Genomic DNA, 25,462 nt, shown 5'->3' on the forward strand with positions numbered 1-25,462 from the left:
AACTAGAGCAGCTGTTTTTATAAAATTGTGAAAACCCAAGATGGTGTCTTCTTCGAATATCCTGACCTGAATTTTCAAAACAATCATTATCAAGGAACTAATTGTTTGCGGGCAGTACTAGCAAGAGCTATTTCTAGTATATCTTATCTGGAGAGGCATTGTGATGACACATTGCCAGCATTGCATGTTTGTTAATCACATTTGATAACCTATACCGCTGCTTTCAAATGTTGATAGTAAACATTTGTGGGCATAAACAGACCTTACTAAAACGAGGAACAAGCGGAACAACCCAGTAACAACCCAGTAACAAGCGGAACAACCCAGGAACAAGCAGAACAACCCAGTAACAAGCAGAACAACCCAGTAACAAGCGGAATCCAACTCTCTGAAGTTCGTGTGGGCTAGAACTATCAAGAGGCCGTCAATCATGTCTTCGTCTGTTTCGGAGGCTTTGTGATTTTGCCAACGGACAGAGAGAATCTATCGACCCCGGATCGGGACAAAAAATAAATAAATAGTAAAGCAATCCTAAAGGGGTATATGTCAAAATATTTATTTCAGTTCTGATGTCGTTATATTTTGTTACAATTTATGAAAAAATATAAATGCTTGTTAGATTTTTGGCGGAAAGTTTCTCACCTCTCCTGTGAATTTTCTTATCGACGCCACTGTCTCTTAGCTATTAATATAATTTCTGTTTGCTGTTTAATATAATTTGAGCGTAACTGATATCTTAACACCATAATGCAGAAAAATGAAATTTCTTGAAGTCTATGAAAATGGAAAATATTTAATTCGTTAACTAAATTCGATCACAACAGACACACTGTTGCAAATAGATGTGCATGCCATAGTGTAAATCTGTACATGTAGCCCTGTTGCAATCACATTTTTCAGGCCCGTCGGAGCCGGGGGGCTGGGGGGGTTTCTGAAGCCCCACCAATAATTGTCTTACTGTAGTATGTTTCCTTTATAACAATGTACTGCATGGGAAGGAATACAATGGGCAACCTCTTACAACTTATAATTTGGATTAAAGAAGAGGTTAACTTTCCGCCTCAGTAAAAATTTTATGCTCCCGGCGAGGTCCAGATAATTTTTAAATGTGCAGTTTGTCTATTGGATGGGTTGTTCTATATTTGTGTTGCTCAAAACCTTTAATGTGTAGCTAATGACGGGCCATTCTCAAAGAAAACTTGTGAAACCCGAACCTCTTTTTATCTAAAAATAGTCCCCTGCCCGTTTTAACTACCTTCCCCGACTATTTTAGTTCTCAGAGCATGAATCCAATCTTTTCTTCACGCGAATACTTACTAAAAAGTCTCGAAATTCTCTCCCCGGGGCTGACATGACGTCAGAATTTGTCGGCCCCTTTGAAAAAAAATGATGGTAGAGATTTTATTTTGACCCGGAGTCAGTTTGACCCGGAGCTCAATAGGCAATTATGCCCAGTTAGAAACCTAGCGCCTTCGGCGCTTCTATATCATCGGGTTATCGTCGCCCGGTGCAACTTGAGCCCAGGTCCAGGTGCCTCGATTTCACTTTCGGGATAAACATGGCTGCTAACAAGCGAGTTACACTTTTGCGTCTGAAGAGGAAAAGGACAGAAGACCCGTTCCAAGCGCTACGTGAGTCTCGTAAATAGTTTTCGGTTACGTTGTCTATATCTGTTAAAAACTTTCTTCGTCTAAAAGGGAGTCAACTGCTGACAAGTGTGCATCTTTTGCTAAAAGGTTGCTCAGGGAAAGTTTTAACCTAAATTTTGACTGTTTTGCTAATTTAAGTATCTGGAATGGTTTCATTTTAGTGGTAAGAGCAAAGAAGTCCAAAGATTCACCCAGTCGTTTTGAAGACGAAGGTGGTTTGATCTTGATTTTTATCAATAACTTTGATATTTATGGTTTGAATGTTTGCTTTTATAAAGAAGAAATTGAAGCGATGCAAAAGCAATTACACTTACGTTCAAAAAGTATTGGGACAAATTCGATAAACGAATTATGGCGTTGCGTTGGGTTCGGTTTTGCAACGGAAAATTTTTCAAATTTGGACAGTCTTTCTACAATCTAGGCCAAGAAATTTATAAAAGAAATTACAAAATCAAAATTTTAAGCTTCAAATAAAGTTTGCTACATCAACGAAAACGTTACAATCTTATTAAATTATTGCCATTTACTCGAGTCACTTTTAAAACTGCGTAACATTCAAGGAGAAGCCATTGTATTCGTTGGGGATGTTTAATTTTTGTTATGAGAGAGCATTTTCTTCCTATAAAGCTGGAAAATTTGTATTTTTCATGATTTTTATAGCCATGTTTTTGCTTATGTTCCAATATTTAGCTTCTTTTTACATGATAACATAATTTCTAGTAAGGATTCAAACCTATTACTTTGCAGTTCCCTCAGTAAAGACCTTTGTCCCACGGCATCATAAACTTCTTCCGTCTGCCATCCCTTGGTAAATTTTTACTGATCTTGTATGGAAAATCTTTTTAGACACCAGAAAAGTTGCACTCATTGAGCATCCGACAATTGATGCAATTTCACAAAATCCATTTGCTTTATTCTAGTAGAAAGTAATTTGTAAGCGCACGTTTTCGTCTCAAGGCCTATAGAAACTTTATGGTTGAGGTTTTTTTAATTGTTTGGCTTACATAAAATGCTTCCAAACATCAACAATGTCTTGTGAAAGTTTCATGGAAATAGCTGCTGTACTTATTTAATGAGGTTTTAAAAGAGTCTATCCAAATTTGTTGCATGAAATGTCTTTGAAATTTCGAAATGTGTCCCAGTACTTTTTGAACATAAGTGTACATGTATGTAGAACCTTGCCATTTCGCTTAGTTATAGCCAAGTAGGAATGTATATCTCTGCTTCATAGAATTTATAGACTAAGGCCTTTGATTCTATCAATCTATCTGTCAATCTATACTATTAATGTACATTAACCAAATATATGGTTGTTACGCACAGGTTGGTAGCTATCATAGAGGACCTTTACTGATAGCAGTACTTCATTATACTGAAAAGGCCTATTCTATATACATATGTGTGTTGTTATTTTCATAATTATTTTTATGATTATTATTAAATTTTTTGCTGTTACATTATAGTGTAAAAGTAATTTTTTGTAAGGATTGCAAGGCATTTAAAAAATATTTTTGATAAGTTAACAGGCTTCAAGTAACATGTAGAGATAATTTTCATCGTTGATATTAAATATGTGACTTTCTTGGTTAGACAAACCATCTTTTTCCACAAAAACTCAATTTTAGATTGTGTATTCAAACTTGTGAAAACATCTTTCAAGGATACAGATGTGGATGCTACCAAACTAATTGTTGAGTAGTTCCTTTTGTACCTTACAACTCTCTAATTGTGTAGCAGTTAAAGGCTGCAAATAACAGCATTTTTCAACATAGATTATTTATATGACACCTGTATTCTTTAAACTTGCTTACTTAATCAAGAGCCTGGTTTTTTAGTTAACAACCTTGTACAAACATTGGTGTCACTGTTAGCCGTCATTTGAATATGAGAATGTCAGATAAGAAAAGCTCTTTATTGTGATAAAGTTGCTTTTGTACTTCTATCCACTTTTATTCAGCTTTTGTAGTTCATCAATGTGATTTCTTCTCCCAATTTGTTCATATTTATGCACATAACTTGTCAAATTCAGGAAGCAACATTATGTAACCTAATTCTTATTTGATAGTTCTTTAATAAGGCAATTTAATTTCTTACAGGATGAAGTCCAAAGCATTCCAGCTGAGAAAATATTAGAGTCAAAGGTTTTTCCTTATTCATTTTTTTATTGGTCCCTGAGCATGGCGGAAGTGCACGCTGCTCTTATGTGATCTAGACATTGGCCTAATTTCTGCAATCTTGATTTTATGATTATGGTACATTTTGGTTACATTTAAAAATATTCAGTTTAATTGTTATACATTTATTAATGATGACATAATAGATAGTGTTAACAGTTTGCAAATAACTCCCTGAACTGCAAGAAAATACTGGTGACCATGTTGTTCGGTGAACTGAAGGACGATGTAAGGTCAGCCCAATCTGAATTGAATGATGCAAAAGCTAGTTTAAAATTCACTGGGAATGATATGAAGGTAATTCAGGATAAAGTCAAAGATCTGGAATTTCTTTCTCAAAATCTGGATGGGGCAATGAGCAGCCATAAAGCCAATATATCAAATGTGATGAGGAAGCAGGAATATCTTGAAATTCAGAGCAGGTGCAACAATATCAAGATATTTGGTATTCCTGAGAAAGAAAAGGAAACATGGGCAGACACAGAAGCCCGTATCAAGTCAAAAGTCAAAGAACTGCTTCGAATTATAGATTAACTGTGTATTGAGAGAGCTCACAGAGTCACAAGCAGGCCTGGGACAGGAATGAATACTGCACGTGGGGATGGCATTTGTGATCAAGATGGAGCAAAATCTATCATTGCAAAATTCCTTAACTGGAAAATGAAGGTACAAGTTTTGGCAGCTGCAAGAAAGTTAAAGCCACCCTATTCTTGCGAGTCTTCAGTCAACAGACCCTAGAATGAAGAAAGGAACAGATTCCTCAGTTGCTGGCACCTCATGGTCAGGGTAAGATTACCTACTTTATTGAGGACAAATTGGTAGTGAAAGAGAAACCCCCTGAAGTTGGGAATCGAAAAGCTGATTCCAACAGAAGCAACAGGAGCACACATGTTGCAGTTGATAGTAACATTTCCTTTGGTTAATAAATCTTTAAAACTGGTCAAGTAAGCCCTGAACTTTTCAAAGTCAGTTGTATTTTAATAAACTTTCATTTGAGCATGCAAGTTCCTTAATTTTTTTCTTTTTTTCTGTTTTTTTATGTTGTTTTTTTGAGCTTCAGTTTTGAAGTCATTGACAAGCCTAGATAATTTTTTTTCTCATGTTTATAGTCATCATTATCATCCCATTGCATCTATCTCCATAGCACCACCCACGTCCCCTTACATCACCCACCACCTTTCCCTCCCCCACTTCCATCATCCAATTTTCTCTCCACTGCGCTGCATTCACACCATTCAACATCCACCAATCCGGCACCACCATCTCACATTTCAAATCCATTCACTCGTTGGTTTCATTTACTCTGATGAAGCCCTGTATGCCGGGGCGAAATATTAGTATACTCTTAAATTCAATTTATTTTGAAAATCTTTTTCATGACATTGGATTCTCGTCGTCGTATTGCTTTGTTCCTGTATACCTTTCATAAGATAATTTCTCTTGTGGTATTTGCCACAAACATATACCAAACTATCAAAAGGCTCTTCTTTGTAATAATTGCAATAATTATATCCATATTAAGTGCAATGATATCTCTGCCTCAGACTTTAAAATACTTAAAAGAGAAGCTGGTGGTATTCCTTGGTTTTGTAAGCAATGTACCACAGAGATCTTTTCATTTGGTTCCTTGAATGATGATGAATTGTTAGAGATTCGTCATATTAATTTGCCTCCCTTTGTAGACTGGAAACCGCAATTTGAAACTTCTTCTGACCTAATCAACTTACCTAATCTTAGCGATTATGATGTTGATGAACGTATGCCTCTTAATATTGATTCTCGTCATTTCACTCTAGCTGAACTTTGTTCCCTACAGTTATCTTCCAATGACTTTTCTATTCTTCACACGAGTATAAGAAGCTTACCCCTTCATCATGATGAATTAGTTTCTCTATCTGTTCACACAAACTTGGATCTTGATGTGATTGGAGTGTCTGAAATATGGCATTCTAAAGACAATCCCATCTTATCTAATGTTGATTTTCCAGACTATACTTTGTTTAAGACTTCATCACTTACTCAAAATGGTGGTGTTGGTTTGTACATCAAAAATTCTTTCATTACTTTCCAAGAGTTGACTTAGATGCCTGCAATCCTGATTTTGAAACTGTTTGGGTTGAAATTGAAATAAAAAATGACAAACATTTCATATTTTGCTGTGTTTATAGACATCCTAATTCCAATGTTGGTAACCCTACTTCTCGTGTTCAAGATATCCTATCAAAATTATCTTTAAACAAACTGGTATTTATTATAGATGACTTCAATGTTAATCTCTTAGATTATGCCTCTCATACACCAACAAGTAACTTTGTCAATAACTTTTTTTCTTATAGCCTTCTTTCTTCTATTCATCATCCTACTAGAATTTCTGAAAACAAAGCATCAATTATTGATAACATATACACAAATTGTACCAATGCTAACATATCAAGTTGTAATATACTTACGCAAGTTTCAGACCATTTCCCTCAATTTTTCATTTTGAAAAATACTCAGATTAGTCAAAATAAATCTGTATCTTTAAAATATGACTATTCTGAATTCAAGGAAGAAATTTTTTTGGAGGATTTTAACAAGCTTGATTTTACCTATTTGGAAAACAGTGACACAGATTTAAACAATAATTTTGATAGATTTTGGTATGATCTTACATCTTTGACCAATAAACATGCCCAAGTTAAACAGCAGAGCAGAAAGGAAATGAAGCTCAAAGAGAAACCATAGATCAACAATAGAATACAAAAAATGATGAGAATCAGAGACAGAGTTTTGCAGGAATTAAAGAAAAAGAAATCTGATATCAATCTTATATTGTATAAAAAGTTTAGAAACCGCATAGCTAACGAAATAAAGGAAAATAAAGCCAGATATTTTCATACTTATTTTTCAACTAATAACCAAAATATGAAAAAGTTATGGTCCGGTATAAAGTTGATAATTTCACATAAATCATCTAGTTAATTTTCAATCAACAAAATTCAAGATAAAGATGGTAGTGTGATATCTGATCACAATAAAATTTCCAATATTTTGGTGATATAACCAAGAAAATTCCAAAGACTCTCAAATCTCCTCTTCCCTATGTATCAAACAGAACTTCTAACTCACCTTTTTCTTTCTCCAGTAACTCAAATGGAAGTCATTGACCTGATTAACACTTGAAACCCATCAAAATTTGTAGGTCCAAACAGTATTCCTATCAAATTACTTAAGTCATTTGGTACTCTATTTCCCCAATTCTTACTAGTCTTGTGAACCAATCTTTCCTCTCTGGTATATTTCCTGATAAACTCAAGATAGCCAAGGTGATTTCATTGTTCAAAAAAGGAAATCATGAGATTCCATCAAACCATCATTCTCTTTTATCTATCTTCAGCAAAATTTTTGAAAAGTTAATGTACAGAAGATTCTATAGATTTCTTTAAATACAAGATGTTCTCTTCTCATTACAATTTGGGTTTCAAGAAAATCATTCCATTGATCATGCTCTAGTGAGTCAAACACAGGCTGTAAGGAATACACTTGATGATAAAAGGATTGGTTGCAGTATTTTCATTTATCTACAAAAGGCCTTTGACACTGTTAATCATAGTATTTTGTTATCTAAACTAGAACACTATGGTGTTCATGGATGTGCACTAGAGTGGTTCAGCTCATATCTCTCTAATAGAATGCAATTTGTTTCTGTTAATGGCTGTAATTCTGACTTGCTTGAAATTTCTTGTGGTGTTCCACAAGGATCTGTGCTAGGACCATTACTGTTTCTTATATACATCAATGGTCTACCTGATGCTTCCAAGAAACTTAAGTTTTATCTTTTGGTTGATGATACAAACATTTATTGTGATTCCAATGATTTGCTAATCGAACTAAAAAAGTGAACTGAGAGCTGAGAAAAAAAGCTGTGATCAGTCAAAAAAAGGTGAGATGCTAATAAATTATCATTAAATATTGAAAGATCCAATAACATAATCTTTCCCTCTTCATCTGTATGTCTGTAAGTATTTCTACTGATGGTGCTATTAAATTCTTAGGACTCCTTTTAGATGAGCACCTAAGCTGAAAATACCATCTTAATGAACTTTCAAAAAAATTATCTAGAACATGTGGAATTTTCTTCAAAATTAGAAACCTACTTCCATTAGACTTCTTTCTCTGCCTGTATAATTCTCTGTCTCTTTTCTTCTTACAATGTGGCCTTAGTGTTCTTCTTACAATTTCCTTCTTACAAACATTTTCATCATATATTGAGCCAATTTTCAAATTGAAAAAAAGCAGTCAGAGCAAATTCATTTCAGCCAGGCGTGTCCCCCTCACTTCAAATTTTCAAAAATCTCAAACTTCTAGAACTTTCTGAGATTTTTGAACTCTGTTCACCAAAACCCCACAAGAAAGGCCAGTCAAGGTAATCTATATTTGTCCCGTAAAAACAGTCTTCAATATGGACTAAAGTCGGTGGGATATTTTGGTGGTAAACTGTGGAATAATTTTCCTTCTGAACTACGAAATTCTCCATCAAAAACACCTTTCAAATCGAAACTTAGAATTCACTTGTTCAACAAGATCAACCAGTGAGCTAGTATAACTGCTAAATTTCCGTTCTGAATCTTTCCAGCTGATTTTAATTAGTTGAAAAGTCCCCATTTTATGTGAAGAGAGTATGTGCATTTTAGCCAATTACTTTGTATTGAAACTCATCAAAAACTGCTCAATTATTGTCCTAGAATAGTAGGGGGAGGGTCTTTCCTCGATTAGTTTACCTATTGAGAGATCTCCTCCTTTAAGAATTCCCTTCATACAAATTATTTTGTCCTGTATTTGTATTTATACTATTATGTAGTTTAGTTTGATAATTTCTTTGTATTTATTATATATAAATTGCATATTGAGGATTTAAGAATATGAAACTGAACTGAACTGAACTGAAATTCATTCTCAGCCTGTATAGTTTTGCTAGAATTGTGGATGCTTTCTTGAAGAGAATATTTGTTCTTGCAATAAAAAGGTTTAATAAAAGTTTATTCAAACTGTACTTTAGTTTATATAAACAGGCCCTTGGTTTATATTTAAGTTTAGTATGATAAGAATAATTGCTGTGATAATTAATCAAATTGTTATATTTGTTCAATAAAAAGTATTCTTTGTTTCAAAATATTAAAGATCAAATACAAGTTTTTATAAAAACTATTTTCTTTAGAAGAAGAAGACATATGAATCATACAAAATTACATCAAAATCTGATGTCCTGAACCATCAAGGGTTGGTCTTCTGTTTTCATCAAGCTTTTGTATTCATATTTAGCAACAATAGTCAATCACAAATCTGTGAAATCAATCTCAAAAGAACGAGACCCTGGTGAATAATTGCTTTCCGATTTCCTTTTTATTGCTATCTGCTGCTGTTTCTAAAACCTTTGACAAAGTTTGACTTGAATCTCAAGCACACTGTGTCCTGCCCCTGTTACAGCCTGATGCATTGGTTAACTGTCAAGGACTTTAAATTTATTAGTAGTTTTAAAGATTTGATAAAGATAGGAAATTTTTGACTGTAAGAAACAGAGTTATGATGCCGCAAGGTCCTTCATTTGCTGTTTGTTTTGTCTTGTAGTTTCAATTTCCCTATGACTACTCTTTGAAGTATTTGATGCAGGCTGTTAAGTTAATAGCATTTAATTAATGCAAAATTATTTTTAAGTCAGGACATTTCTTGTGCCAATTTGGAGATAACAAAACATTTGAGTAGAACATTATATTTTGTTTATGTCGGAACATTGTTATTAACAGATTCAATACTGAAGAGGAAAAAGAAAAAGAAGAACTGCTTATGGAAATTTATGATGTCTCAAAAGAAAACTTGATACAAGAGAATGATGAGGATCTTATTTGTGGCTCTTCTGATGGGAATTCATCCAATACACTAGAAATTTTATGCAATTCAATGAAAATGTTTCGAGAAAAACTTACTATTTCTGAAGGTGAAAGTTATCTTTAACTTTATTGGGTAAATCAATTCTTGCCAGAATTCCTTTTTAAACAAAAATTCAAACTTGTTTCTTAATTATGACATCAATATAATATTCTTTCATCTACTAGCCAAAACTTAGATACCTTGTTACTCCTACCTAACCCCTAAAAGCTACCAAAACCCCTAGCCATTGAACATGAAACTGAGGCCAAACGTCTCCAATATATAAACGTCCCCAAATTTATGTAAATCTACTTGATTTGAAATACAAACGCGGAATGTGGACCCAAATATGCGTTTGGGTTAATTTGCTTGAAAACGAGACTATGAAATTAAATATTGAGGGCCACCATCCTGCCTGCATAACATCCATTTTCAGAAAAAACATCCCAAAATTTCTAAAACCCAACTTTCTCCCTTTGGTTTTTCAACTAATAACAAAGGTAAAAGCTGTGTAAAAACATTCAAATTTCTAAATGGTCGACAACTCTCAATCAATTAAGTTCTCATCACATTTGATATGTTTCGTCCTGATGTGTTAAAATGTCATTCTAGATTCTGAAATACAAGACTCAGAATATGTCTACGATCTTTATTATGGACAGGAAAAGGTTTTAGGTGACACCGAGTCTCTGTAAGTCTTTAAAGAATTTTTGTTGTTTCTTGAATTTTTCTTGAATCAAGAGAACTCAGCCCATATTTTAAAAGGGATTTGATTATGATTACTTTTAAGTATAATCATTTCTTGTTGCTGATCAATAGAGGATTTTATATTGAGCCCTTTTTTATTGAAGGAAGAGCGAACTAAGATGGCATTACTAATTGCCCTTTGAATGTTGGTTTTTCGTGTAGGGACTGTAATGTTTTGTAGTATATATTGGGTTGAGACTTTAACACATTGTCTCTCTCTCTCTCTGGCTCAATCAGAGAGCAGCTATGTTTGAAAAACCCAAACATTATTAGAGAACCTGTCTTTGCTTAGATCAATTGAATTTTATCCTTTCCAGTTTTCAAGTGACGAAAATCGCTTGACAACCCTTCTTTTACACGAAGCCAAATGCAAAGTAACTTATCAGCAAAGCAATGACATGAAAACCTGTTAAAAAACCATTTCCTACATCAATCACAGCAAACCAAATATCCAGCCGCTTGCAAATTCCTCCCATGGAATCCTGCTTAGAATTCTCAGAATCTTTCTAATAAACAATTATCCATAGATTGTCAATGTCATTAACCTCTTTTTTGTTTTAGATTGTACATCCAGTCATTAGATCAAGATCTCTTATGTGATATTGAACTAGATGAGCAAAACTCGCCTGCTATTGACGATGAAGATGATTCCAATGGTGTGCTTTTTTGTATTTCCTCGTTTGTTTTGATGAAGATAATATTGATGCCAATAGATCAATGAAGACTCCCAAGCTGTAAAATTTCAAGACAATGTGAAACAGAGCAGAAAAATCTCCTCGAACTAGTTCTTTTCTTGCCGTCTAGAATACATTTAGCTTACTCTTTTCGCTGCAAACATTAATAGGCTCAGAATGCGATTAGCTACCCATATAAAGCTTTTTATTACATTTTTTTGTAGGTGAAAACAACTGGAGGAACGATTATCCTGAAGAGGATGATTTTTTCTCTTCAGATGAAGAAAAGTTTAGTCAAAAGGATGGTGCGTACTGCCTTCTTTCTCAGCATTCTCTCATGACGACCTTCTACCTCTCCCACACAACGTATCATATGCTAAGAGTTCTTTTTGATCTCTATTTTTGTTGCTGCACCTTTGCTCAAAGTGTGCTAAATTCTTTCCGTTATGAATCGAAGTTCACCCCTGAAATAACATCGTTTATCGGTCAAACCTCGAAATTAAAACTCTTTCGATAATGTCATTTTCAAAGATGCTTTTTTCAAAAATGCCTTATCCTAGTATTCATTCTGCCAATTCAAAACTAATTTTTTGATAATGGTGATGCTTGATAATGTTGCCGTATTTTCTAACCTTCTTCCCTGAGTCATAAGATTATTCCGATAATTTTTTGATAATGGTGATGCTTGATAATGTTGCCATGTTTTTTAACCTTTTTCCCTGAGTTATAAGATTATTCCGATAATTTTTTGATAATGGTGATGCTTGATAATGTTGCCATGTTTTCTAACCTTTTTCCCTGAGTCATAAGATTATTCCGATAATTTTTTGATAATGGTGATGCTTGATAATGTTGCCATGTTTTCTAACCTTTTTCCCTGAGTCATAAGATTATTCCGATAATTTTTTGATAATGGTGATGCTTGATAATGTTGCCATGTTTTCTAACCTTTTTCCCTGAGTCATAAGATTATTCCGATAATTTTTTGATAATGGTGATGCTTGATAATGTTGCCATGTTTTCTAACCTTTTTCCCTGAGTCATAAGATTATTCCGATAATTTTTTGATAATGGTGATGCTTGATAATGTTGCCATGTTTTCTAACCTTTTTCCCTGAGTCATAAGATTATTCCGATAATTTTTTGATAATGGTGATGCTTGATAATGTTGCCATATTTTCTAACCTTTTTCCCTGAGTCATAAGATTATTCCGATAATTTTTTGATAATGGTGATGCTTGATAATGTTGCCATGTTTTCTAACCTTTTTCCCTGAGTCATAAGATTATTCCGATAATTTTTTGATAATGGTGATGCTTGATAATGTTGCCATATTTTCTAACCTTTTTCCCTGAGTCATAAGATTATTCCGATAATTTTTTGATAATGGTGATGCTTGATAATGTTGCCATGTTTTCTAACCTTTTTCCCTAAGTCATAAGATTATTCCGATAATTTTTTGATAATGGTGATGCTTGATAATGTTGCCGTATTTTCTAACCTTTTTCCCTGAGTCATAAGATTATTCCGATATTTTTTTGATAATGGTGATGCTTGATAATGTTGCCATGTTTTCTAACCTTTTTCCCTGAGTCATAAGATTATTCCGATAATTTTTTGATAATGGTGATGCTTGATAATGTTGCCATGTTTTCTAACCTTTTTCCCTGAGTCATAAGATTATTCCGATAATTTTTTGATAATGGTGATGCTTGATAATGTTGCCATATTTTCTAACCTTTTTCCCTGAGTTATAAGATTATTCCGATAATTTTTTGATAATGGTGATGCTTGATAATGTTGCCATGTTTTCTAACCTTTTTCCCTGAGTCATAAGATTATTCCGATAATTTTTTGATAATGGTGATGCTTGATAATGTTGCCATGTTTTCTAACCTTTTTCCCTGAGTCATAAGATTATTCCGATAATTTTTTGATAATGGTGATGCTTGATAATGTTGCCATGTTTTCTAACCTTTTTCCCTGAGTCATAAGATTATTCCGATAATTTTTTGATAATGGTGATGCTTGATAATGTTGCCATGTTTTCTAACCTTTTTCCCTGAGTCATAAGATTATTCCGATAATTTTTTGATAATGGTGATGCTTGATAATGTTGCCATGTTTTCTAACCTTTTTCCCTGAGTCATAAGATTATTCCGATAATTTTTTGATAATGGTGATGCTTGATAATGTTGCCATGTTTTCTAACCTTTTTCCCTGAGTCATAAGATTATTCCGATAATTTTTTGATAATGGTGATGCTTGATAATGTTGCCATATTTTCTAACCTTTTTCCCTGAGTCATAAGATTATTCCGATAATTTTTTGATAATGGTGATGCTTGATAATGTTGCCATATTTTCTAACCTTTTTCCCTGAGTCATAAGATTATTCCGATAATTTTTTGATAATGGTGATGCTTGATAATGTTGCCATGTTTTCTAACCTTTTTCCCTGAGTCATAAGATTATTCCGATAATTTTTTGATAATGGTGATGCTTGATAATGTTGCCATGTTTTCTAACCTTTTTCCCTGAGTCATAAGATTATTCCGATAATTTTTTGATAATGGTGATGCTTGATAATGTTGCCATGTTTTCTAACCTTTTTCCCTGAGTCATAAGATTATTCCGATAATTTTTTGATAATGGTGATGCTTGATAATGTTGCCATGTTTTCTAACCTTTTTCCCTGAGTCATAAGATTATTCCGATAATTTTTTGATAATGGTGATGCTTGATAATGTTGCCATGTTTTCTAACCTTTTTCCCTGAGTCATAAGATTATTCCGATAATTTTTTGATAATGGTGATGCTTGATAATGTTGCCATGTTTTCTAACCTTTTTCCCTGAGTCATAAGATTATTCCGATAATTTTTTGATAATGGTGATGCTTGATAATGTTGCCATGTTTTCTAACCTTTTTCCCTGAGTCATAAGATTATTCCGATAATTTTTTGATAATGGTGATGCTTGATAATGTTGCCATATTTTCTAACCTTTTTCCCTGAGTCATAAGATTATTCCGATAATTTTTTGATAATGGTGATGCTTGATAATGTTGCCATGTTTTCTAACCTTTTTCCCTGAGTCATAAGATTATTCCGATAATTTTTTGATAATGGTGATGCTTGATAATGTTGCCATGTTTTCTAACCTTTTTCCCTGAGTCATAAGATTATTCCGATAATTTTTTGATAATGGTGATGCTTGATAATGTTGCCATGTTTTCTAACCTTTTTCCCTGAGTCATAAGATTATTCCGATAATTTTTTGATAATGGTGATGCTTGATAATGTTGCCATATTTTCTAACCTTTTTCCCTGAGTCATAAGATTATTCCGATAATTTTTTGATAATGGTGATGCTTGATAATGTTGCCGTATTTTCTAACCTTTTTCCCTGAGTCATAAGATTATTCCGACTACTGAGACAACAAGACAACGAAATATATTCTAACCTCAGACTAGCAATATCAATCATTTTATGTACATGATTCTCTTCAACTCGCTCGTTCTATATTTGAGCCTAGCCTCTCTGTTTCAGATGATAGTGAAACCGATTCAAGTAGTGAGGATGAATTAGAACATTCAAGTTTCCAAGGAAGGTCAGCCAACTTTGATGTTTTATTCCATTTTCATAAAAAATGTTTCTACTTTACTTGCCTTTCCTTTATTGTTTAAAGTATATTCTGTCCTTTGGCTTCTCCTGCTAGAGGATTTTTTTCACGATAATGCCTTTTTGGCTTGTCTGATTCCTAAATGTTATTTTTATAATGGTATTTATATTTTTATATGTTATTTGGTAAGGCGATTATTTTTATCTGCATACAGTTTGCGCTGAATCATTTGAAGAGAAATTATTGGCCTAAAATGTCTGTTACTTTTGTCAGATAACCCCAACATTTTGTCATTTAATATGATTCAATAAACTTTTACTAAAACATTTAGCAACTTCACAACGTTTAAAATTTATTTTGAATCTAACAGATTTAAGTCAAGTACACCCGCTCATTGCAACGCGATTCGTGGACCTTTTTTGCTTTTGCATTTAAAACATTTGTAAGTTTTTTGCAAAAGATTGCTCATGCAAACGTGAATATGACTCTTGTAATCGATGCATAAAATTACTAAATCCCTGGGTGAAAATCCTTCTTCGCTATCCATGACTTAAAAGGATGGCTATGAGCATGATGGTGGGAAGGATAGTAAAGGATGGCTTATATGGGCATGAGGTATTTGTGGAATAGTCGATGAGCAACGCTTAGCTAAATTACAATTGGTCTCAACCTCATGGGTCAGAAGATGGTGCGCGCGTTATCAGCAATGTCTTTGTCATTCTATTTTGATTATGCATAGAAAATGACCTCCACAGTGGTATCAGTGTCGAGTCAGTGCGAGTAATTTTTTAAATGAATAGGGACATTAAAGTGCGTTAGAATACTTAACTTATATTCAGTTGTGCACGAATTTAGTGGCACAGGCTAGGTACTTCACACGAGTCTCCATGACATTGTTGTTATTCTTCTTTAAACTAGAGATTTTTTTGCAAGCCTTAAACAATGTAAACGATCATGTACTGCTATACTTTCTTATAGTAGGCTGTAAATAGTTCTTAAATAGTTCTTATCATGTAAGAGGTAGGCTTCTAATAACTATGATTAAGCAATGTTTATATTTCCCAGTTGTAAATGTGGAAACATTTCAATTCAACTTTAGCTACAATTACAAATCTCACTATTACAAGATAGTCTGGTTTTACAAGAAAAATCGACACAGCGCGGCCATTAATATTATATCGATGCTATTTTTGTACCTGATGAGCGTTCACAGCTTTTGTGCCTCAATTTTTAAAGGCTTGTTTTTATTCAACAGTCTAAATGGTACATCTTGTGTAGTTTTGTTGCCAACAATCACATGGTATATTCATTCTCTTGAAACATTTGCATAGTTCTGACACCTCGACTGTTTATTTGCAACCTTTAGGGCTCCATTTCAGTCAAATTGGAACGATTATGAAAATCAATACGTGTTTGAGGCATACGATCCTCTACTAAGTGGCGAAGATGACTAGTGTGGCAGTTGTATGTGCGTCAGCCTCATATGAAAGAGATCACGGTAGAAATGCAGATGCCGGGGTGAAGGCAGATGCCGGGATGAAGGCAGATGCCGGGATGAAGAAGGTTCTTCTCACCAAGTTCCTTTGAAAAACAAATCACTTTAGAGAACAAGTGATTTTAAAGAGCAAGTCACTTTGAAGAGCAATTCACTTTGAAGAACAAGTCACTTTGAAGAACAAGTCACTTTGAAGAACAAGTCAATTTGAGGTGCAAGTCGCTTTGAGATGCAAGTCATTTCGTGATGGCGGTAGGATTGTCTCTTAAGTCAACGCGGTAGAATAACCTAAGTCAACATAGTCCTAGTCAACAAGAAAAACAGACTATAAAGAAGACTCTTTGAAAACCATTTTCAGGTTCTGCAACTGCCTTCCTTTATCACGAACTGCCTGTTTATCTCAACATGCAATGAGCTGACTCCTGCCTAGACGAATATTTTATTTTGAAAAATTCATTGGACTAGAACGCTTTCATTTTGCGTGGCCAAAGGACCCAAGTTTTGATAAAAGATGAGTAGTGAAAGCTAATGACCCTAAATACGGCATTGTCAGTATTCACCATATGCGTTGATAATATTTGCATGAAAAATGTGACCCTTGATGACTTTGTTTATCTAATTTAAAGCCGTCACCCTGTGTGAAAAATGATGTTCTTCGTAAAATCACCTTATTAACATTTTATGAGAGGAGTGCAAATTGTTCTTACTCCTGAGAATGATGCAGATGTGATGGAAGGTCCTCGATAAGCGCCAGCTTGTTGCCCTTATAAAGTTCAAAAATTATATTTCGATCACTATGATGTTCATGTGAATGCTTGTGGTACTAAGTGAGAAAGGACGCGTGCTTTTAGAGCGGAGCGGACCTGCTAACAACATGACTGTACGCTCAGCAGGAAAAGCTAGTTAAAACTAATTGCAGCCACTTAATTTTTAACTAGAAAACTGATAAAAAAGAGCTGTTTTTCCATATCAAAGCTTTCTCCATAGTTGGTGTGTTTAAATTTGGGTAAAAAAACCTGAGTGAAAATTCACTTTCTGGGAATTTGTGATTGTTAGGGTAAAAAATTAGTTAGAAAATCTTGGAAATGCGCCAGTGTCAACAATTAGAGGAAACTCCATAATAGCTAGACAGATATTCAGGTATTTTTGTAGGTTGAAAAGTGAGAAAATTGAACACAAGAGAAGAAAAATATTCAAAAAGACCATGAAACCTGAGAATTGCATAATTGCTTCTGTTGATGAAATGTCATTGGTACACAGCACCATCTAGTTCAATGCAAAGCAAATTTCTCGCTTGGTGCGAAAATCTTTTATATCGTTTCTTTGCTGCTAAAAATTGAAACCTTGCATTTTTTGCCCTTTTGTACAAAAACTCTTGACAGATGCACTAACAGCTTTCAAATGCGAATTACTAGAGGTTCAAAATGAATGTCCACTTGTTGTGTGTTGATTTGTACTCTTCGATGACCTTGTGAACTGAGGCATCTCTCGTCTGTGTTGTACAGTAGATTCAGAAAAGCGAGTTACGTATTTCAGTGATGCATCATAAAGGTAGTATTCCTCGTCTTTTAAAAAAGTGACTTTAGACCATTTGGAATTCTTAAAATCCCACTGGACAAAGCTGCAGTTCTTCCATTCCATTTTGTCAATTGTTATTTTTTCCAGCGATTTGGGGAAAGTATGGAAATCATTTTCATCATTTTGATATTCTGGAGCACTTCTTGATAATGCAGACAGCGAATGCCGTCCATGTGTCTCAATTGACTAAACTCGTTTAATATTTTGCGCCCAACCCATTATTTCTTTATTTTTTGGCAGCATAACATAACATAATTTGGGAATAAGAGTTGTATCTTTTTCGAAAGTACACAAATTTGAAAAAGAATTATGAATATTTATATTTTCTTGGAAGGAGTGCTCGAATTTTGGAAAGAAGTATGAATATCTTGACTTTCCTGGATTGTGTGTGAATTTGAAAATTAAGTTTGTAAATTTTAATGTTTTTCTAGTCCGGTGTGCGAAAAAAATTGCTTGAAAGATAGTTAGACCAGGTATAGAGTTTTTATTAATGAAGGAATTTAGATCCGTGCAATTTTATGAAAAAATGGCAATAAGAATAATTATAATTCTAACTTGATTGTATTGGAGAATCAATGGTTTGGCCTACGGGCTAGGGTGACGTTGTACATTGCAGAAATCTTTTTAAATCGTATCAGCAAGAGTGAGTATTAAAGACATGTGGACTAGTGTTTTGCTGTTGAATGACAATTATGAGGGAACACAATTGTAGTCCGGATCGGTTTCCTTGGTAGAGACTTAATTCAGGTCATATGCGCATTCAAGATTCATGTTTCTGACTATGCTTGTAATCTAATGACGTGTAATTGCATGAAATCACGATTGGGCCTAATAAAAGCCTTTTGTAAAGAGGAAAATTAAGTTGGTAACAAGATCAGGAAAAGATGCCATTCTCTAGAAGGTGATTGATGCAATTTGCTTTGAACATTGATCCAACGATAAGAGGTTTTAAGAGTAGGATTACAGCATTTCATGCCGCTTTATCGAGACATTTAGTACTGCACCGCTGGAGAAATCACACGCTATTCACTAAAGGAACTCCTGTCTCTTTAACAGTATTTGGATAAAGAATGGAGTTGATTTTTGTGTTGCAAAAAATCTCCTTTGAGTCATAATTTAAAACTCTCAACTTCTATGTCATCACTCCTAACTCCTATATGATTAACTGTGTTGTGATTGTCAAAACACAATGAAGCTTCTCTCCAACACCTTTGGCACAATTATTTTTCCATCAATAAGAACATATTCGCATTTACCCCTTTTCACAAAAGGTGCTGGATTAGATTCCTCTTTTGTTCAGCCTTTTTTTATGAGGTTGACGTCAACGTTAATTTTTTCTTTGAGCCAAAAAATGTTGAGGGGAGGGGGCCATAGAGCTTTATCGTTATTGTATATAAAATGAACGTTTCAGTTATTTTCGTTTGCATGGCTCTTCCTTTCTTTACCTTTCCAGTTTTTCTAAGGTTAAATAATGTCCACCTGTTACTTGGATAGAAAAATCTTAAAAATAAAGAAATTAGAATTCAAAGTAGTAAAATTTGCCTGCATTTATGGAGTTTTCAATAATCAAGAGGGATATTGAGGTCACACATGAATGCAAATGTCAAAAAGTAATATCTATTCAATCAAAGATTTGATCCTGGCAGAACAGCGTTATAAGCGAAGGGGGTAATATGCGACTTTCTTTACATTGCTTGTCCCTTTAATGTCTAGGATCAGTGGCGCGGCCCCTATGTTAGAAACATCAATTCTGTGGTTATTTTTAAGCGACGTTGCATATGATTATCTAAATACAGACATGCTAAATTTGTGAAGACTAACCTTCTTTTCATGTGTGTCAATTGTCAAATACCTTTTTTCACTGCAATAGGCATGCCACACGCACCTCCACAAAATCATGGCTTTGAGGATAACAACAGACCACTTTCCTGTGTTTTTTTATCATTGGATAAAGTTCTTTATCGTTGGATGTAATTGTTATTGGATATCACATTTTCAATTTACTTGAGGCTAGGTCATTTGTGAAATCTTAGAGGAGAATTTTTACGTGTAATCGTCATCAAAATTAAGAAATCTTTTCTTTTAAAAGTTAATTCATCTACTGGGCTAATCTTAAGTTTTGCTGGTCAGAATTAATCTGTGAATATCCAGGGATAATAAAGTATTCTTCGCTTCCAGATTGGAAACCTTACGATGAGTAGAGACACAAAAACGAACAGAGGGAAGTATATGGAGACGCATATAATCATTACCCATACCATTATACTCGTGCGTTTTGCAGATAGAATTATAGCTTGCAGCGTAAGGTCGTTTTGCGTGTACATGAATCTTAATTTGGCTGTTGCGATTTTGATTTGGCTATGGGACAAATGAGCAATAGTTAGGAGAGATTTCAAGTTTTACAAGTCTATCTTTTCCCGAGGGGCAAATCACTCTAAGAAAATCTCTCGTACACCTTTTGTAAAAATCCTATTGTTTTATCTGAAAATCCATAGAAATCCTTTTGTTTTAGGCAAAATCTCGTACGTTATTTGCAAGAGTGAATCGCCCCTCGTCTTTTCCCTCGTTGAACAGCAGTATAGTTACTGTGTCTTTGAGGTATAACACTGGTGGAAGACGGTTTTTTACGAGTTCACGGCTCTATTTTTCAAAACTGCAGCTACTATTCGTAGCTACAAAGACGAAGCTGAAAATAATTACGAAATAACTCTAGCAGCCATTTCTTGAAATGTTGCTGGATGAATCTGATTAGCTTAACTGTCGTTATTTTCTGTCAACAGTTAACGTTCCTTGATACTTTTACAATCCTACACTGAATTACAAGAGCCTCCAAATTCGTGCTGGTGGCCTTTATAATTAAAAAATAATGTTTGCACTTTAAATATCAACCAATATGTTCACATAAAAGATTATTCAAGAGAGGTTACCTGATACACTTCTGAAAAATATCTCTACGTTTGCCATTTACAGTCTGCAATACTTAACGAGAAATAATCTTTTAAGTTATTTCTTACCAATACTTAATGCAAGTAAAATTTATCATGTAAGTAAAGGAATGAAATTGCTATCTTCTTCAGAAATCAAGTTCCAGCGCTGGAAGGCAACACTAATTTTGTCCAGGTAGGTCTTGATTCCAGCAACATAATTACACTACAATGCCACCGCTTTTGGCTGTCTTTCCTGTTCATTCCTAAAGATGTGGTTTATAAATCTTCGCCATGATTCAACGGTTTTTGTTCCCCAAACCCAAAAGCCAGTGGCTAGTCCAGTTACTAAGGTCATCAAATATTTAACTAAAAACACGTAATGCTTGGGCTTATCCTTTACCCGCACGCATGGGCAGTTCTTCGATTTCTCCCAGCTTTCTCTATTATTGTGTTCATAAAAGTGACAAAGGATGGTAATTGCAACAGGCACAAGAAAAAAAACTGCATATATTCCAATCTTTACAAGCATCCTGTCCATTTTTGGCGAACGCGCCCCTTTCTTTCTAAGTACATTACGGTTGATAAAAAGGGCTAGCAGGCCAGCAATGAGAAAGGAGCTGCCGATAGTCAAGAAAACGAGAAGAGGTGCTATGACGAAGATGGTTAGCATTGCGTTATCGTGATTGCCAACGAAGCACAAGCCAGATACGGGGTCACTGTCAATGCCAGCCATTGCTAGTATAGCCATGCTTTGCACGGTGGGAATAAACCACGACACAAAATGGTAATACTGAGAGTAAGAGGTTACTGCTTCGACACTCCATTTCATACCGGCCGACAGAAACCAGTTCAATGCTAAAATAACCCACCATATACAAGCGGCCATCCCAAAAAAGTAAGTCAGTAAAAACACTGTAGTGCAGTCAGCGGGGCCTGTGGCAGAGTACCTCAATAAATTTGTCGCAGGGTTACATGCAATTTTTTCAAATCCTCGTGCTAATCTTATAATGTACCCAACTGACACCATGAAAAAGCAAAATGAAATGAATATGACAGGGCGCTCAGGGTATTTAAATCGGTCTGTATCAATAAGAGCTGTAACACATGTAGCAGACGTTGATATCAAGCACAGAAAAGACCAGAGAGTGATCCAAAAGGTTGTTAGATTTTGTTGACTCCTGCTGAAAAAATACTCTTTGCATTGGAGAGCACAAGAAGGAACATCCGTGGGCCCGTCACCGATACTTCTGTTCACATAGACAAACGGTTTTTGGCACATGCAGCCACAAGTTTCAAACCTGTTTTGGTTCATTTTGCGACCTTTTTCGAAAAAGTTTCTTTTATCTTTCAAGCGAGTTTTTTTCAAAGTACGGTCAGGTTTATCAATTGTTTTTGCTTTCGTTATTTTAGGCTGGGATTTTATAATGAGTCTGGAACGATTTTTCTTGTCACCGCTTGTAGGGCGCTTCACTTTTTCTTTAACATTCCCAAAATCTTTCTCCATGCAAACAGTCAATCTCGAGTTTTCGGGAAATCTGTTACAATCAAGGTATTCAGGCCAACTCATTCCGTGTGTTTTGATCACCGGACTACATGCATCTCGAACCCTCTCGCAAAAACTTCGACAAGGTAGCAACTGCTTTCCGTAATTCTCTTCGCACACCGGTGCATGCGTCGCACAAATAAAAAGCTTGAGATCTGGCGAGCAGTTGATTCGAACCAGAGGCCAGAACTGATGGGCATGGAGCGCTGCATCCGTTTGTGTTGGATGCCCGAACATGTTAGGAACGTACGTCAAGTTGTATTCGATTTTTTGGCAAAGTGGGATTGTAATACGCTCACACTTCATCTGTTTCGATCCCGAGCCTTGTGCTGTGCAAATCCACGCTAATAAAACGAACAAATGGAAAATCAAAAGAAGCTTCATCTTTGAATGAAAATGTAAATAAACAGCCAGATGTCTGGTCTCCAACGCGATATCACTCGAAACAGCGAGGCAAATATTCGTTTATATAATCTCATAAGAAACTGCAGCAGCAGGGTATTGGGTTCTGTGGCTGTCGTCTTCGATCCCGTTTATCAACTGATTTCAGTCTCTTGACGAGATGAGTGAACAGGGTTAGGTCTTGTTTCGTCTGGCGCTGTCCAGCGATGGCGATGCGAACAAGGCTGTGAATAAGGCTGTGCGGCGGACAATTTTAGAACGTATCTGCTAATCTGGATTAGTCGACCTTGAGCAAAACACTCATAATCATTACACAAATATTATGTGCTATGCATGCATGAATAACATGATAAATTGGTAAATCCGCCCTTTGTTCTGCCAACTTAACGTAATTTGCAGACAGGACAATGTCTTTATGTGGCCTGCTTTACAACACAAAACTCCCAACAGAGTCATTCTGAATTAAACGCATTGTGATTGTGGCTTTAATCGAAACAATTGAAATATTGAAAATCAGCACGCCATTTTCACCTGTTTTTGCAAGTTAGGCTTTCAACTGCAACTAAAACTGTGAAAATATTGGTACATTTTAATTAACGACTTCCATCAAACATCTGCTTTAGTGTTTCACTTTTAAATCCTTGTCAACAGGCACGCTTAATTGGGCTCAGAAAGTGATAACTGGCGTCTTTTTATCATTAACCAATGATTTATTATACGCAATCGTTGCTTATAAACTCCCATTGCTATTATCAATACAGTCGTTAACATTTTCAATTACTGAAAATGGTCGAAATCAGCTCAATAAAAGAATGACGGTGCGAAGCAGGGCACAACCACTATCCAAATTTCACTCTGTCTTGTTTTCAATGGAACGGATGAATTATTTAAGGCCTGGCGACCCTCGCAGAAATCCAAGTTTATGAAATTGCCTCTAATGAATAATGCAGTGTTCAAAAGATTCAAATTCGCATATATGATTCGATTCCTTGCCACTGTGGTCACTCTTCATCCCACACAAACGCCCTTCGTCAATCTAATTTGCACTATTGTAAACAGGCGCAGAGAGGCTTCATGCTCTTAATAAATGATGATAAAACCCTGTCTGTGAATCTACAGCAAAAAGGACGAAGGCCTAGATTAACAACCTAGGGCTGCCTGGTCAGTCCAGTTGTCGAATTGACATGCATTACTTCTCAATTATTTGCTTTTTAAATTTCAATTTGCGGCATTTTCAGCAATTCACAGTAACTGATTTTTCGCGTTTCTTACTTGGCGCAAAGTTCCCTTATCAAGTCTCTGTGAGTTATGTTCCAGACAGGGTTCATTAAGGACTCTTGCTGTAGCTTATATTTGGATGTGTGGGTTGTTTATGTAAGACTTTATGAGCTTAAAGAGTTGGATTCATGATGTGCTATTGTCTTCACTTTTCCTAACTGCGGAAACTCGTGTAGCATGCAACTTCCCGGAGCCAGGGCGGAGCAATGTTTCTCTTCAAAATGATGGAAGATGTGGCTATATAAAGTCAGCCTAATTTTAATGGGGGTAATAAAACACGCCCAACAAGGCTGAATAGCATTCAATTCATTTCCTACGCAGATTTTCTTCTATCGGCATGAGGGATTTGCGGTGACTTTAGTTCCCCTTTGAAATTTTATGGCAACGGAAGAAATCAGGTCTCCAGTATTATCGCCGGCAGTTTGTTGCATCCACAAACCGAGATACAACTCTTTGCTTGGGGGGGGGCAGCCCTGATAAATAGCATTTTACAAAATGAAAGTATTTTATTTATACTACTTACTTTTGCTTCACATTTTGCGAAGCAAATAATTTCAAAGCTGCAATAAAAGGTGAAAGAAGCCTTGCCTCCACTTTCGTTAGCCTTTGACCCCCTCCCCCCACTTTCAAATTTGTGGCGTGAAGCTTCCTTTAGCCTGTGCCCAGCCTCTACCCTACAAAGCACTGGCCACGAAAACGAATCACTAAAATTTCGAGCATTAGCTGGATGAGGTTCGTACCCTATGGAATTTTTTAGTAGAAAATTTAAATAATCAAACCAATATCTGGACTTGCTTGAAATATTTCAAAGAATATTTGTTCAATGTTGAGTATTGGCTTACATGGCTTGGGCCAACTGAGGGGAAGCATTAAAGCTTTGAAAGGAGAGTGATTTGGGCCGTCGGACCCTCCTGATTAAGAGCTATATTGGAATTCTATTTATTTTTCGGTTTACGTGAGCAAATATAGTTCTTCGAAGACAATTCACATTTATTCCTAAATGCTTACGTGCGCATTTGTGGAGGAAATCTTTGTCTAATTTCAAACGTTTTTAGCCATTTCTGTAAAAAAGAGTCTCGTTTGAAGGCAATTATCAAACGGTTGTTTGGTTTTCAGGTTAACACTTTGGAAATAATGTAGCAAAGAGCTTCATTTGTACTGGAAAGAAAACAGGAGGGAAAATTTTTGCTATTTTGAAATCACAATGCACATGGTCATAGTTTTGAGTACTAAGCCAAGAAAATGGCCTAAACCTAAATCTTTCATGCAGGGGTGGCGCTAGAACTCAAACAACGATGTGCCGACAGTTATAGAAAAATTCAAGTGCCGACGACTTTAGAAATGGTTGCCGACATATTTCATGAGCTCCCATTCACAGTTTCTTTAAATTTTAAAACGTTTTAAAAATTAACGAAAAACTGTATACTTACTTCAAACTAACAATTTCGTTGTATGTGCCTAGC

The 25,462-nt window shown here is 35.2% G+C and overlaps 2 protein-coding genes across 6 annotated transcripts; one reads left to right on the top strand and one right to left on the bottom strand.

The window, feature by feature from the left end:
• The first annotated feature begins 1,468 nt into the window (after nt 1–1,468).
• Nucleotides 1,469–24,128, top strand: LOC135681307 (putative RNA polymerase II nuclear localization protein SLC7A6OS). 5 transcript variants are annotated; one of them, XR_016144440.1, is made up of 12 exons: nt 1,481–1,631; nt 1,811–1,861; nt 3,275–3,339; nt 3,746–3,790; nt 9,024–9,085; nt 9,610–9,800; nt 10,346–10,424; nt 11,042–11,136; nt 11,379–11,459; nt 14,704–14,764; nt 16,143–16,282; nt 16,319–16,873. XR_016144440.1 is itself a non-coding variant. In XM_065195701.2 (11 exons), exons 1-11 carry the CDS (start codon nt 1,559–1,561, stop codon nt 15,220–15,222), a joined length of 879 nt encoding a protein of 292 aa, XP_065051773.1. In that variant the 5' UTR covers nt 1,469–1,558; the 3' UTR covers nt 15,223–16,113. The 5 variants fall into 5 exon arrangements, 4 of the variants coding, with proteins under 4 accessions (XP_065051773.1, XP_065051774.1, XP_065051772.1 ...); XM_065195701.2 differs by lacking the exons at nt 16,143–16,282; nt 16,319–16,873 and adding an exon at nt 15,147–16,113 and having other exon boundaries at nt 1,469–1,631; XM_065195702.2 differs by lacking the exons at nt 16,143–16,282; nt 16,319–16,873 and adding an exon at nt 20,028–24,128 and having other exon boundaries at nt 1,474–1,631.
• Nucleotides 20,771–22,703, bottom strand: LOC135681301 (frizzled-8). The gene has a single exon (XM_065195687.2). The coding sequence runs from the start codon at nt 22,701–22,703 to the stop codon at nt 21,000–21,002; it is 1,704 nt and encodes a 567-aa protein (XP_065051759.1). The 3' UTR covers nt 20,771–20,999.
• Nucleotides 24,129–25,462: the final 1,334 nt, after the last annotated feature.

Source organism: Rhopilema esculentum, chromosome 12, assembly GCF_057945365.1.
Source record: "Rhopilema esculentum isolate cy_ngs chromosome 12, ASM5794536v1, whole genome shotgun sequence".
In the NCBI taxonomy this organism is placed as follows: Eukaryota; Metazoa; Cnidaria; class Scyphozoa; order Rhizostomeae; family Rhizostomatidae; genus Rhopilema; species Rhopilema esculentum.

Excerpts from the sequence above, each read along its gene's own strand:
- LOC135681307 (XM_065195699.2), top strand. The coding sequence starts at position 1,559 with ATGGCTGCTAACAAGCGAGTTACACTTTTGCGTCTGAAGAGGAAAAGG. Across the intron at positions 1,862-3,274 it reads CAGTCGTTTTGAAGACGAAG|ATTGTGTATTCAAACTTGTG; the intron begins GTGGTTTGATCT and ends ACTCAATTTTAG. Across the intron at positions 11,460-14,703 it reads AAAGTTTAGTCAAAAGGATG|ATGATAGTGAAACCGATTCA; the intron begins GTGCGTACTGCC and ends TCTCTGTTTCAG.
- LOC135681301 (XM_065195687.2), bottom strand. The coding sequence starts at position 22,703 with ATGAAGCTTCTTTTGATTTTCCATTTGTTCGTTTTATTAGCGTGGATT.